The following is a 14,953-nucleotide window of genomic DNA, read 5'->3' as shown; positions in this document are numbered from 1 at the left end:
TAGCAGCCTTGGATATTTCAAGACTGTCCAAGAAGACGATGAACCAAAATAAAATGTCCTGCCAAAAGTTATCTGAACTACTAATGAAGGACAATGAAGCTCAGACAGGAGGGGGCCTTCTCTCAGAAATTATTGAACTTAGAATTAAGAACGCATTGTCAGGGAAATAGAGAGAGGAGTCAGATTTGACAATGAGTGACATCATGTTTCAATATGGCTCTGAAATAAATATGCAGACTATAGAACCAATAGATATGACAGATGTGTCAACCCAATAGAAAGTGAGTATGTAATCTGTAACTAGGTGTTACTTTAGGTTACTGAACTAAAGTATATAAGTAGTAGACCGGCTGCCTTAGATTTTAGGATGGATTCATGACAGAAGATGACCACTCTATGTATGTTATCCATTGGCTCAATGTGCTGTACTTTTTTATTTAATGAAAGCTGATTTTTGTCTATTGCTAATAAACATATATATTATATACAGCAATTGGGTTGTTGTGCGAGGTCAGTTTATGAAAAGGTCCACAGCCACTTTCTCAATCTGTTGCTGTTTTTTGAATTTTGTTTTTGGAGATCCAAGATGGCTGCTGCTTTATGCCATTAGCTGAGAGATGCCGCGGATCTTTACCTGATTGATTATTTTTATAATCCACTATGCTGAAAAGAAGGGGAAGGAGCATCGGTGGAGCCTCCCGCCATTCTGAAGTACTTTCCGTTGGCACTATTGATGAAATCCTGCACCGACTACAATGAGAGTCAGCCATGCCGAGGAATTGCACGCTGGAGATGCCGATGGGGAGCGCCGCCACAGCGGAACTCCTTGGGCTCAATGCTACCCAGCACTAGAGTTCTGCCTCCACAGCCTCAGAGAGCAAGCTCTCCACACTTGCAGAACACGTCCGAGGAGGCAGTACTCTTGCCGCGAGAGGTCATTTCAACTGAGAGCCTGCTTGTGAATGCCGAGGGGGACTCTGTTAGTCCCAGGAGCTACCTGAGGAGGGAACTGCTGTTTTTGAGACGGACCAAGGCTCGACAGAGGTATCATTAGACTCTGAGGAATCTTTAGAGTCAATTGGAGCTTTTGCGTTGATAGATAAACCTCCTGATGTTACCCTGGATGCCCTATGGGATCTTGTAGTGAACTTAGGAAATCCATAACACCTCAAGTTAATGACTTGGGAAAGAAATTAAAAGAGCAAAAAGAGGGAGTTTCTTCTTTAAAACAAGATTTACTTATGTCCAAAAACAAAATAAAAAAGGAGATCTAATTTAAAAGTATTATGGTTTCTGTACATATATGTTGCAGAAAGGTATTATTATTATTTAAAAAAAGGCTTTCTTTGACTGATTTGATGTCTTCTGCTCTTTCTTCCTGAAGCATCTCTTACAACAGGTCTCCCAGGAGCAGCAGTAGTTCCCACACGTTGCCCTGCTACTAATCTGGAAGCCTTTGCCATGTCCCGCCTACTTCACAACTTCCTGTTTCTGTTCAGGCAGGATGCAGCAGAGGAGAGGCTTCTGGGTTACCAGAAAGGCAGCATTTGGGAATCGATGGGGTTGACCCAGTTGAAATGAGAGAGGTGGGAGTGGGAAGGAAGGAGGGATGTTGCACATAGGAGTAGAGGGGTAAGAGAGAAAAATGTTGACACATAGGGGTGGAGGGGAGGATAGATGGAACACAGTGGTAAAGTTTCAAGTTTAATTAATTTTAATATATCAACCATCGACATGCACCTGGCCAGTTTGCAATGCTAAAAATGAAAGGTTAAAATAAATTATTATAGGGGGAGGGGAAATGTGAACATTAAATGGACAAATTACAGATACATGAGCTTGAGGGAGAAGGGGGAGGGGAAGTTAATAATTACATCATTAAAAACAAATTTAAAAAGGGGAAGAGAGGGAGGATATAACATCAGGAGAGGGGATCGCTTCTTGAAAGTGGTTCATATTTCTTTTGCTAGCTGTTGGAGAGGAAATATTTAAATGCTATGGTGTGCATCTTGGAATAAAAACATTTTTAGTTTAATCTTGAATTTGTCGAGTGAATTTTCAAGGCGGAGTTGAGGTGGCATGGCGTTCCATAAAGTTGGAGCTACAACGGAAAAGTTAGTTTTTCTAGTGTAGTAGAATTCTTTGATGGAAGGTATGGTCAGTAAAGGAGAGGGAGAGATGGTACATGGGGAGAAGAGACATAGATATAGGATGGAAGGGAGGAACAGATAGTTCACTGGGAGAGAAGGAGAAATTGATATGGGGTGGAGGGGAGGGAGCGATGGTGCATAGGGAGAGAAGGAGAAATTGATCTAGGGGTGAAGGGGAGGGAGAGATGTTGGGATATAGGGGTGGAAGGGAAGGAGAGATGGTGCATAGGGAGAGAAGGAGAAATGGATATAGGGGTGGGGTGGAGGAGAGGGAGAGATGGTGCATGGGTAGAGAGGAAGAATTGGTCAGATGCTACACATGATGGTGGAAGGGAGAAATGCTGCATGGAGGGAGATGTTTGACCCAGGGCTCAAGATAAGGAAAAAGAGATGATGGATAGTGGGAGAGAAGCAGAAATGTTGCAGAGGAATGCTGCATGGGGGAAGAGAGATGCTGCACCTAGGGCAGAAGGGAGGGGAAGAGAGAAAGAGATGTTAGTCATGGGGTACAAGAGAGTGAGAGAGCGAGAGATACACAGGAGGTGGAGAAGGAATAGAGAGGGAGATATTGGATCCAGTAGCAAAAGGGAGTGATGGAGAGATGCCTGATAATGGGAATGAAGTAAGAAAAAGGGAGAAATTCTGGACCATGGAGGAGAGGGCAGAAGGGACAGGGAAATGTCAGGCTACGAAGGGGAAGAAGAGGAAGCAGATGTTTGACTAGAAGGGTGGAGGGAGAATGGTGGAATCCTATCGGAGAAGCCAGGAGGGGAAGTAAAGGGTTGGCAAGGAAATGAATGAGAGGATGATGATTAGAGAGGGTAGAAATATGATAATAGGGAGAAGATGAAAGAGAATGAAGGCCTGTGAAAGGAGAGGGTGAATAGGCGAACTATAGGACAGGTGAAGGAAGAAAATGGAAATTTGATAGGTAGCTGAAAGTAAACAGGAGGAGAAAGGTGAAAAAAAGGCAGAAAAGAAGGAATAGACAGGAGAAAGAAGAAAAGACAAATGGACAGCAGCTGGCTGAAGTAAAATTAGTAGATAACAGACAGGACCACAGAAAAGAGAAACCAGAATCAACATGATGGAAAAATAAAATGTTCAAACAACAAAGGTAGAAAAAACCCAAACCCATTTTATTTTGAATGTTTTAAATGGAATATGTTAGCTTTGGGAAATGTGCATAGCAAATGCCTTTTGTATTGTGTTCAGTAGAAAAGGTTCCCAGTTCAATTTCTGTATAAATATTTTTATTTCTAATATGTGATCCCTTGTTTTGTATTTGGTGAGGGTCTGTTGGTGTGAAAGTAATGGCAGGTGGGGGAAAAGGAGTGGAGGTAGGGAGATCAGTGAGGGGAGCCCTCCTTTATTTTCTGACTTGGGTTCTAGCAAGTTGAACACTGGTCCTGACACTTGCTGTATAGCTACAGGGGATCCCCAGCTGAGGATCTCCTCCAAAGATAGAACTCCCTTCTACCAAGCTCTGCAGTCAGTGACAGCATCTTTGAGCCACTGACAACTAAGCTTGTGTGGAGTGCCAGCATCAGTGTCTTAGGGACATTGCTACTGCCTGCAAAGCTTAGTAAAAAAAGGAGTTTTGTCTAGAGAAAGACTTCAGCTGACAGAGCTTGGGGATTCTCATTAGCTAAAGTATTTACATTTTGAGGTAGGGAAAGGGTGGGGCAAAGAATGTTGTGACCACCCAAAATTCACTGGCTGGTTATATAACTAGAATAAACCCTCTCTATGTGTGTCTTAAAAATAACAAAATAAAAAAAAAAAAATGGAAGAACTGGAGTAAAGATAAATCCAAAAAATCTCAAAGGAACTTCAGTTAATCACATGCTGGCTATTATGCCGATTGTTTCCCTCATCACAAATACTAGTGAATCCACTGAGAAAACTTTTTTTTAAAGAGGAAAAAAGGCCACAGAATCCACGAGGCACACCTTTGCACCGGAGCTATGAGAGAGAGAGAGAGAGCTAGCGCTCTCATTGGCTCTCCCCCATGCTTCTATAATCAGCCAAAAAAAACCCTTTAGATCACAAAACATTTCAAAGTTCTAATACACTGGCAAATATCTCAGCAAATTAAATATCTATAAAGGAGTGAAAAGTAGGCATAGCTTGTCTTTGAAAGTTTGATGCTCACTTCTGACTTCTCCATACCTCTGTATCTGCACACTTCTCTGTTTTTGTGCAGACTAGACTTATAGTGAGAATCAATCCCTGCCGACGATGGCCACCGTTGGTCGTAAGGCAGCAGGTGTTTTTGCCACTTTAGAGTCCCGCCCCAATCTACCCCAGCCCCACCCTCATTCTGACCTCAGCCCCGTTTCCACACAAACCTTGCCTCTTTTTCCCCTAAGTCATCTAGAGGGCCTCTGAGCATGTGCAGATGTAATGCAATGATTTCACACATATGCACGAATGCGTGTGACATCATTGCATCACAACTATACATGCTCAGTAGCTCTCCAGGCCCCAAGCTCAGATCCTTCCAAAACCTGGACAAACTGCTGGATTTTGGAAATCCATCTGGGTGCCTGGACAATCCTCTAAAAAGAGGACTGGGCTTTCCCCAACATCTGGTAACCCTACTCCTTGATATGGAAATCTATTTCGTGCAGATTCATTGTGGGTATTCTGGAAACTTGACTGGTTGGACGTGGGTCAAGGACTGGCTTGAAAACATTGCACTACTAAAGGCTGGTTCCGATTAACATCACATTGAAATAATAGTTACTGCATATATTCTAATATATACTGAGATTTTTATTTTTTTTTTTTACAAAAAAATAAAAAAATTACTTCTTGTTTTATATTCAAGCCTTTTCTCCCTCCCCATGGAGGGGCATAATCAAAAGGGACGTCTAAGTCCGTTTACGTCCATTTTGCAAGTCATCCAAAGTCAAAAAGTGCCTAAGTGACATTTTCGAAAGAGACGTCCAACTTCTTTTGACTTTCGAAAATTGTCCTAATTATACGTCCTGCAGATCTGATCTAAAACGTCTACCTTTATAGTCCATTTTCGTACAAATGTCCGTCCAAGCCAAAAACGTCTAGAACAAGTCCTGTTGGACGTGGGAGGGGTCTGCAAAGTGATTGACAGAACACCCAGACAGGGCACCTAAATAGTGGGGTACCTTACAGGGCACTGCTGTGAACCTCACAAACAGGGTGCCATGGCTTCTCCTCACTACAGCTCCCTTATAGGTGACGGTGAGCCCCCCAAACCACCTCCAGAATCCCCTAGACCCACTTATCTACCACCCCTATAGCCCTTATGGATGCAGGAGCCACTTATATGCCAGTACAAAAGGGTATTGGGGGTATATAAGGGAGTGCACATGTTTCAGTAACAATGCAGTAATTACAGGAGCTTATGGGCATGGGTCCATCTCTCTATGGGTCCCAAACCCACCCCCAAGATGACTTAAGCTGCCTCTGGGCTGGACAACTAGGCTTTCCTATGCTAGGCAGCCAGGTGATGATGGCCTGGAGGCTGAAATTTCAGGTTATAATTAAAATTTTTATTGGGGTGGGGGGGTGTTAGTGATCACTGAGGTAGTGTGTGGGGGTCTGTGTTATGTGTTTGCAGTGATTATCTAGTGAGTTGAGGTGGGTTTTAGTGGCTTAGACCATGTTTTAGATGGCCTAAGTCAAAACGTCCAAGTTTCCTCTAGGCTTTGTTTAACTTTTGGTTATACATGCTGTACGACTAAGTCTAAGCCGGCCCACGTCCCGCCCAACACCCGCCCTCGACACGCCTCCCGAAACGCCCCGTTTAGCTTTGGATGTTGAGCGGTTCTATGAAGGCCTAAGTCGTTTAGAAATACGTCCAAAACCCGGTTTGATTATCGGCACTTGGACGTTTTAGAGAAATGTTCGTCCAAGTGCCGATTTAGGCCGGTTTTTGGATGTTTTTCTCTTTCGATTATGAGCCCCATAGTGTCCAGCATTCCTTCCTGTCTCTCACTTCCCCTGCTTCCAGCAGTGACTCCCCTCCATCCCTCCCACCCCCGACTGGAAGAGTTCCCATTTTCTTTCTCCCTCCTCCACTGACCAGATGAAGTCATCCACCTAGACCCACTCATAGGTAGGGTTGCCAGATGTACGGATTTCTCCAGACATGTCCTCATTTTGGAGGCTCCATCGGATGTCCAGGTGGCTTTTCTAATTCACTGCTGTAGTGCAGATTTTGCCTTTTTGGGGGGAGGGGGGGGAGATGATGGTAGCAGCCTAAAAAAGAAATCAACCCAGCCGCAGTTGGCATTATGCTCCAGAGCTCCTTCCTCTTCTAGCAGCCTTCCTGTCTTGTCCTTTTCTCTTCCACCTGCAGCCCTCTTTGACGACTCTGCAGTGGTGGTGATCAAGACAGGCTGCCAATGTTGGGGGCCTTCCCTCTGCAAGTCCCACCTATTTGTTTCAACTTCCTGTTTCTGCACAGGCAGGACTCGCAGATGGAAGGCCCTGACATAGGCCACCTATCTTGATCACTGCCGCTGCAGAATCACCGAAAAGGGTGCAGATGCGTCTTATTTATTAGCTTCACAAATATGGTAACCCTACTCATAGGCCCACTGTCATGGACCTATCATACTGCCCTGGTGGTCTAGTGGTGAGTTGGAACAGAAGGGATTCCCCCCTCTTGCTTTTGCCCATGTCGTTTTTATAGTGAAAATGGCTACTCTGCTAGGGTGGTAAAGTAGGCCCTGGAGGGCCTAGGTTGGATCTGAGAGGAAGCTTCATCTGTATGGGGGAGAGAGGAAGTTGGAGCTTTTCCAGTTCAAGGATTGTGGCAGCAGCAGTGAAGGAGGAGTGGCTGATATCACAGGGGAGGGAGGGGAGGAATGCTGGAATAAAGTCTCAGCTATATTCAAGTTAACATTTCCCTCTCCCCCTCACCCTTTTTAGGGGGAAAAATGTCTTGGTATTTATATAAATCAATTTATTTCTGATATGATATTTGGTCTGCCCTTTTCTTTATATCCATTCTTATCAAAACTGGAAATATATTCTGTTTTGTTTTTTCAAACAGGAATATCAAAAGTATTGGGTGGAACTCCGGGGTACGACATTGTTCCTGTATACAAATGACAGAGAGGAAATGGTAAGGAGTTGATATTTGTGTCATGTTACTATAATGATTTATTATTGCATGCCCTCATTCATTGAACTTATATATATTGTTAAAGGAACAACTCGATTTTGTGCTTATTTCCTGAAAGTTTTCAGAGTACAGGTCAGTCACTTTTAAAGACTAAAACTAGTCTAAAAGATATTTGGAACATTGAGATAAAGCAGTAGATTTCTGCTACTCAATGGCCACAGATTTGGACTTGGAGGATGAGATGTACAGTGTCAGCATCTATGAGACTAACATGGTTCTTTTTGTTACATGGAGTTTTTTGGACCCCAGTTCATTTGCAGAAGTTAGACAGTTCAAAATCTAATAGATGCTGGCACTGTCATCTTGAAATAGGGACACTGGATCATTTGTTGTTCTATTGTCCTTTGATACTCAACTTTTGGAAATTAATATGGGGACAAATCAATTTGATTCTGGAGTCTTCGATTCCGTTATCTTATGAGGTGGTTATCTGTGGTATATTGTTGTCACCTAAATCTCCATTAGATAGATATAAAAGCAGACTATTTGCCATAATGACTGGGATAGTCATGCAAATGGTTACTAAGAACTGGAAAATTGGGATAGACTTAGGGGTCCTTTTATCAAGCTGCGGTAAGGGTTTAATGCTCGTAATACTGCGCGTTAAACTGCCTGCCGCGCTAGCCACTAACGCCTGCATTGAGCAGGCGTTAGTTTTTTAGCCGGCCACAGGGGGATAGCATGTGATGAAATGTCTGACGCGATAACCTCGCTAGCGTGGCTTGATAAAAGGAGCCCTTAATTTATCCTTTTGGTGGGATTCTTTATGTTTATGCTATAAATATGAAAAAATAAATGCAGAAATTTTGTGTAATAATAAGATATTTAAATTAACGTGAGGTCCATTGACAAATTTTGTTAACACTGATTAGCTGGATTATCCCCTTATTTCCCATTTGATTTGCACATCCAGGGAGGGGGGTATTATAGTTTGTTGTATTTAATTGACCAAAGGAAAGTGCTGTTTATGATTTTAATTGTATGTATGTAGTAATGCACTTTGTTTTTGATCTTGAATTAGAGTGGGGGGGAAATGTTTTGTAGTATTTCTTTTGATCGATTGTAAGTGCTGTCTTGAAGTTAATTGTATGTATATTTTAATGCACTGTTTTTGAATGGAAAATTAATAAAGATTTTTAAAAAATAAAAAAAGTCTAATAGTTCATTGAGCAATCATTCACATAAAATTTTTTCCAAGATTCACAGACATCATCAGAGACATCTGCCAGAGTAGAATTACATTGAATTTGCGTAGTGTCATCATCCTGCAGTGTGGTAACATGAACCCTCAACTCATCAGAGATTAGGGGCTCCTTTTCCAAAGCTTTTTTAAAATTTTGTGATCTGGCTGCCTAATGAAGTTTCATTCTCCTGCAAGTGATATAAGATATAGTAGAATTAGGAAATGTACAGAGAAGGGTAACCAAAATAATAAAGGCGATGGAAGGACTTCCTATGAAGAAAGGCTAAAAAGGCTATGGGGCTCATAATCTAAATGAAAATATGTCTAAAATCCCGCCTAAATCGGCACTTGGATGATCAAAAAGACAGGTCGTCCAAGTGCTGATAATCGAAATGGGTTTTAGACGTATCTAAAAACAGCTTAGGCCTTTTCAGTGCCGCTGTATGCCCAGAGCTTAAAGGGGCATTTTAGGAGGAGTGGTGAGGGCAGGATTTGGACAGGACATGGGCTGACCTAGACTTAGTCATACTGCAAGTTTAACCAAAAGTTTAACGATGCCTAGATGGAACTTGTACATAGTGACGTAGGCAATCTAAAAACAGGTCTAAATGCCCAGAAGGTAACCACATAACCAAAGTGACCACATAACCATTGCAGATACAAAGCACAGACCCCCACACACTCCCCCAATGATCAATGTTTTTATTCCGATTTTTATGGTATTGTGGGGGCGGCCCCACAATACCATAAAAATCGGAATAAAAATGTACATACCTGCCTTCAGCACATCAACATCTGGCATAGGAAAGCCTAGTAAAGCTGCACAGAGGTGGCTTAAGCTATCTGGGGGGTGGGCTAGTGAACTATACAGAGGAGGACCCAGGCCCATAAGCCATTCTAACCACTGCATTCATGGTGAAACATGTGCACTCCCCCCCAAAAAAAACTTTCCAAAACCTTATTGTACTGCCATATAGGTTAGACCTGCAGCCATAAGGGCTATTGGAGTGGTAGACATGTGTGTCCAATAGGTTTTGGAGGGCTCACCATGACCTGCAAGGGAGTTGTGGTGAGATGTGGTGAGAATCCAATATAAAGCAATTATGATATGTGATCAATTTCAATATAATAGTATTTCTTCACTCCAAGTAAATATTATTTCATTCAATTCTTATATGATTTTATACCATCTCCGTGCTCCATTTGACCTTAAACACCTCAGAAACACCGCTCCTCCGCCCTGTATGTGAATTCTATTCAGTGGGGAGATTTATGTGTTAGATCCTCATAGGTCTAAGTTGTGCACTCTCTTTTATCATTTTTAATCTTTTTATGATATAATTATTGCACACAATTTAAATATAAAATTTACTGATCTCAGTGGTGGTTTGGATCTTTTAATGCTTATTAACAGGCTAAGCGGGTGGACCTGACATGTTTCATTACATTACATGCTTATATTCCGCCTGTACCTTGCAGTTCTAAGCGGATTACATCAGAAAGATAGCTGGACATTTCCAGAAAGAGAAATACAATTAAAGAAGTTGGTCCTAGTACAACAAAAAAGATAGCTGGACTTTTCCAGTAAAGGAATATAATTGAAGGCGTAAGGTCTAAAGCAATTTTGATGAGATGATTCTAAGAGGGGGTGAGAGGGGAAACGGGAGGGATTAGGACGTTTGGGTGAATTTCTTGAATAGTAGGGTCTTGATTTCTTTGCGGAAAGCCTTGAGGTCAGTTGAAGCTGTCAGTAGGTTGGTGATAGTGGGATCCAGTTTAGCTGCATGTGTTGCTAGTAAGTTGTCATACATCTTTTTGCGTTTAGTTCCTTTAAAAGGGGGGTAGGAGAAAGGGGATTGGGTTCTCCTCTGTCTGGTTGAGAGGTTCCTGTTTAGACAGTTGTTTAGGTGGGTGGGTGCCGTTCCGTTTAATGTTTTGAATAACATGCAGTATAGTTTGAATTGGATGCGGGCTTGTATTGGAAGCCAGTGTGAGTCTAGGAAGGCGTTGGTGATGTGGTCAAATTTTCCAAGGGAATAGATCATTCTGAGGGCAGTGTTCTGCACTGTCTGTAATTGTTTTATTAGGTAGGTGGGACAGGAAAGGTAGAGGATATTGCAATAATCCAATAGACTTAGGACTAGGTATTGGACTATGAGTCTGAATTGTTCTTTTTCAAAGAATTTTCTGATTTTGCGAAGGTTGCGCATGGTGAAGAATGCTTTTTGTGTGATTTTGTTAATTTGCACCTGAAGAGTGCAACCTCTGTCTACTGTTACTCCAAGGAGTTTGAGAGTGGGTTGTAAGGGATATTTGGTGGTTTTTATTTCTAGCTCAGTTATAGAAGGGGTTTTGTCCTTTTCAAGCAGTAGAAATTTAGTTTTATCTGGGTTGAGCTTCAGTTTGTGTTCTGTCATCCATTTTTCCACCGCTTCTAGAGTTTTTTCTAGGATGCCTGATTTGGTGGGGTCTTGTGTGTCAAAGGGGAGGAGTATGGTGATATCGTCTGCATAGCTGAATGAAGTTACTTTGAGTTTGTCTAACAGGGTACCGAGGGAGGAAATGTAAAGATTGAAGAGCATGGGTGACAATGGGGAACCTTGGGGTACTCCGCAGGGATTGGTCCAAGGCTCCTATATAAGATCCTTTGTTTTTACTCTGTATGTTCTTGTTTTAAGGAATCCTTGAAACCAGTTGTATACTTCGCCTGAGATCCCTATTGCTTCTAATATCTGAAGAAGTATAGTGTGGTCGACCAGGTCAAATGCGGCAGAGAGGTCGAGTTGAATTATCAGCATCCTTCTTCCTTTGCTAAGGTGCTGTCTGGCTATGTCTAGAAGGGAAACTAGCAGTGTCTCAGTGCTGTGGTTCGATCTGAACCCCGATTGAGTTGGGTGAAGTAGGTTGTGGTCTTCAAGGTAGTTGGTGAGGTATTTGGCAACCAGACCTTCTATTAGTTTAACGTATAATGGAATTGAGGCGATGGGTCGGTAGTTGGAGGGGGTGTCTATTGGTCCTTTGGGATCTTTCAGTATTGGGGTGATTATGATTTCCCCTAGGTCTTGTGGGAATTGGCCTTCCGTGAGAGTTGTTTGGATCCATTGCAAGAGGCAAGCTCTAAATTTGGGGGATGCATTTAACAGTAAATATGAGGGGCAATTGTTCAGGTCGCATGACGCTCGATCTGCCCTAAAAAAGTAAATATATAAACCTTAATATAATATACTTTATCCCTCACTCTCCAACTTGAGAACAAGCAAATAAATAAATAGAATTGAATCAAATTAACCTACCATTGCCGTTGTCATCCAACTCGCATATAAACTTTTTTTTTTTTTTAATTCTTTATTCATTTTTAAAACTTTCAATAAGTGCAATACAGGATAAAATCATTTTACACTTTAACATCACTTAATAGTCTACTAAAATCTAATTCACATCAAATATCCCTCCCCCCAACATACCCAACAATTATCCTTAATCCGACCCCCCCCCCCACCAGGAATATGCATGAAAAAATTTGCATATATTGGAGGCAGTGTATATAAATCAAGTTTAGCCATTTTCATGGTGGGTATCCTGAAAACTTGACTAACAAGGAGGTACTCCAGCCTAGGACTGAGTTGAGAAACACTGCTTTAGTGCACCTAGTACTTGGAGAATGTTATTCTTGTGCCATGCACAGCAGGCAAGACACATCTTTCCACTGATTGTACCAAATAGAATCTCTGGTAGCATGATGCAGGTTGATCATAGTTCCCCCACACCCCCCGCGTCATCCCTTTACTGCAAAAACAATGACTTATTTCTGTATCTCAGAAATAGAGCTCCTATACTCATCTCCTCCCTGCAAGTTATTTTCTAGGAAGCTCCCGTCACTCGCTGGAGTTCTGTTCTCCCTCTAAGATCACTCTGTTCTAGGCTCACTAAAAGGGAGTAGCTTTATGAACAGAAGACTTCCCAGTGAGAAAATGGTTTTGTAGAGTGTAAAGGCTGGGATTTGTCTACACACAAAGGATGATCTATTTGAATAAAGAATGTTTGAGTGGTAAGGACAGACTGTTACTAAGAGATTTATATGTCTTCAAGGTGTGCCACTGAATTGATAGTTACCAGGAAGTGCATGTTTTAAACGAGTGCTATTGCATTGCCACTAATTCTCAGTGACGTTTATTGTTCATTCTTTCTGCCTCTGAAGCAAATCTTCATATACAGACTATAAAAACCAAACAAACCAAAAAACAACTGCATAGTAAACCATTTGTACCTTATTAAATTTAACCCTCATTATAACAGAAAAATAATATGCAGGCCATAAACTTGTCTCTCTTCCCCTCTTTTACTAATGCGTAGCATGGGTTTTAGCGCCGGCAGAGGCGGTAACTGCTCCAGCGCTCATATACAATACAAAAAAACCCACTTTTTAAAATATTTTTATTATTATTGTATCAGAAGAATGAGGTACATACAACATATGAGCCAAGCAATGAAAATCACTATAAAATACAATAGGAAAAATCTTACAAAACATCCATCAAGCCCTCGTCAAGAGAGAAGTTATTCCTTAAATTTGAAGGAACACCCCCCCATAAAAAAAAAGAAATAAACAGGATAATATAATCCTGCTATTAAAACAGAGTTGCACAATGACATCTTATCAAGACTGTCTATTCTTAGGGTTCCTTTAACTAAGATGCGCTAGGGCTTTAATGCACGGAATAGCGCGCGCTACATTGTCGCATTCCTGCATGTGCTAAAAACGCTAGCGCACCTTAGTATCTTTCGGAAATTGTTCTAACTGAGATGGATCCCAAAAAAACATAATCATGATTCTGGACATTTAATAAACATTAACAAGAAAATTTAAGGAAAAAGTAGCCCTCAGGGCCAATACTCTCTGGGCTTCAAAGCTAAGAAAGCCTTCCGCCTCAATTGAGTTGCTCTGGCTATATCAGGAAATAACATCCCTTTAGCTCCACAGAAAATGTCATCTTTCTTTTTAAAATATAATTTCATTATGAAAAATATATCACTTTCATTAAGGCAAGTTACCAAAATAACCTTTCCACCTGGTTCTAAATTTCCCCTCCCCCCCTCTCTCACCTCGAAAGGTATAAGGAGACTGCCAGCGCAGGAGTGATTCTCTGGCCCTGCCTTCAGCCTCCTCTGCACAATTCCATTGCCACGGTCTGCCCAACCGGAAACAGGAAGTTGCTTCACAGTGGGTGGACCACGGTGGAAGAACAGTGCAGAGAAGGACCCCGACAGTGCTGGAGAATCAGTGCCGTGCCAGCACCCTCCTTGCATTTTTTGAGGTGATGGGGACTTTGGAACGCAGCGGCGGATGTGTGAGCTACAGAAGAGGTCCTACTGCCAATTCTTTTGGAGGGAAGACCATGGCCCCTGTATGCCCCCCATTCCAATGCCTATGATACAGCCACAACGGCCCTCCAGTCACTTGGCTGAATGGCCCTACAGTTGCCCACTAACTGCTACTCCCTGTTGTATTGATGAGTCATGTCCCCTACTACCCAATGTGGTAAGGCTACAGGTCCTCCTCAGTGCTTCAGGGTAGCATGGAGCCTGCCTCCCTTACAAATTTGCAGGAAATCTGGCTGGTGACTAACCCTTCAGTGCCAAAGGCAAAACCTACACTCTAAACAGCTCAGATACAAATCTGCTTATTCCTTGAGTAACATTCCAGCTGTTAGTCCTAAACTAGGCAGATTAACTTTGGAGCTTCCTGGCACCTCTACTTTAAGCTTGATTAGAGTTCAGGGCATATATAAATTCAGATTTTTTTTCAGTCACACTTTATACAAACTAGGATGGGAGGACATAAGAGAAGTGGAAAGACAGTGATCTAAGCTGAAAGGAGCGATAAAAATGGCTACGGACCTTTATGTGAAGAAAATCAATAAAAACAAGAGAAAAAGGAAGCCGATATGGTTCTTCAAACTAGTGGCGGAGAAAATAAAGGCGAAAGATTGGTCGTTCGTGAAATATAAAAAAAACCCAAGAAGAGGAGTGCAGAAAGGACTACAGGGTGAAACTGAGAGAAGCCAAGAGAGAGATACATCTGGCGAAAGCACAGGTGGAAGAACAAATGGCTAAAAATGTAAAAAAGGGAGACAAAAATATTTTCAGATATATTAGTGAAAGGAGGGAGATGAAAAATGGAATTGCTAAACTAAAAGATGCTGGGAACCGATATGTGGAAAGTGATGAGGAAAAAGCAAATGTGCTAAACAAATACTTCTGTGTTCACAGAAGAAAATCCTGGAGAAGGACCGAGATTGTCTGGCAAAGTTACATGAGAAAATGTAGTAGATTCTGCGCCGTTCACAGAGGAGAGTGTTTATGAGCAACTTGAAAAACTGAAGGTGGACAAAGCGATGGGACCAGACGGGATCCATCCCAGGATACTAAGGGAGCTCAGAGAGG

The 14,953-nt window shown here is 42.0% G+C and overlaps 1 protein-coding gene across 3 annotated transcripts in view; it reads left to right on the top strand.

Moving 5' to 3' along the window:
* The window catches only part of STAP1 (signal transducing adaptor family member 1), a 117,150-nt gene that overhangs the window by 41,196 nt on the left and 61,001 nt on the right, over positions 1-14,953 (top strand). For all 3 annotated transcript variants that reach the window (XR_004536498.1, XM_033914822.1, XM_033914812.1), the window contains exon 2: positions 7,195-7,266. Coding sequence is in view for 2 of the 3 variants with exons in the window: in XM_033914822.1 (XP_033770713.1) it covers positions 7,195-7,266 (72 nt within the window). In the remaining variant the exon portion in view is untranslated. The remainder of the gene's footprint in view (positions 1-7,194; positions 7,267-14,953) is intronic.

This window comes from Geotrypetes seraphini, chromosome 1 (genome assembly GCF_902459505.1).
Source record: "Geotrypetes seraphini chromosome 1, aGeoSer1.1, whole genome shotgun sequence".
NCBI lineage: Eukaryota > Metazoa > Chordata > Amphibia > Gymnophiona > Dermophiidae > Geotrypetes > Geotrypetes seraphini.
This window is presented reverse-complemented; position numbering and strand designations above follow the sequence as displayed.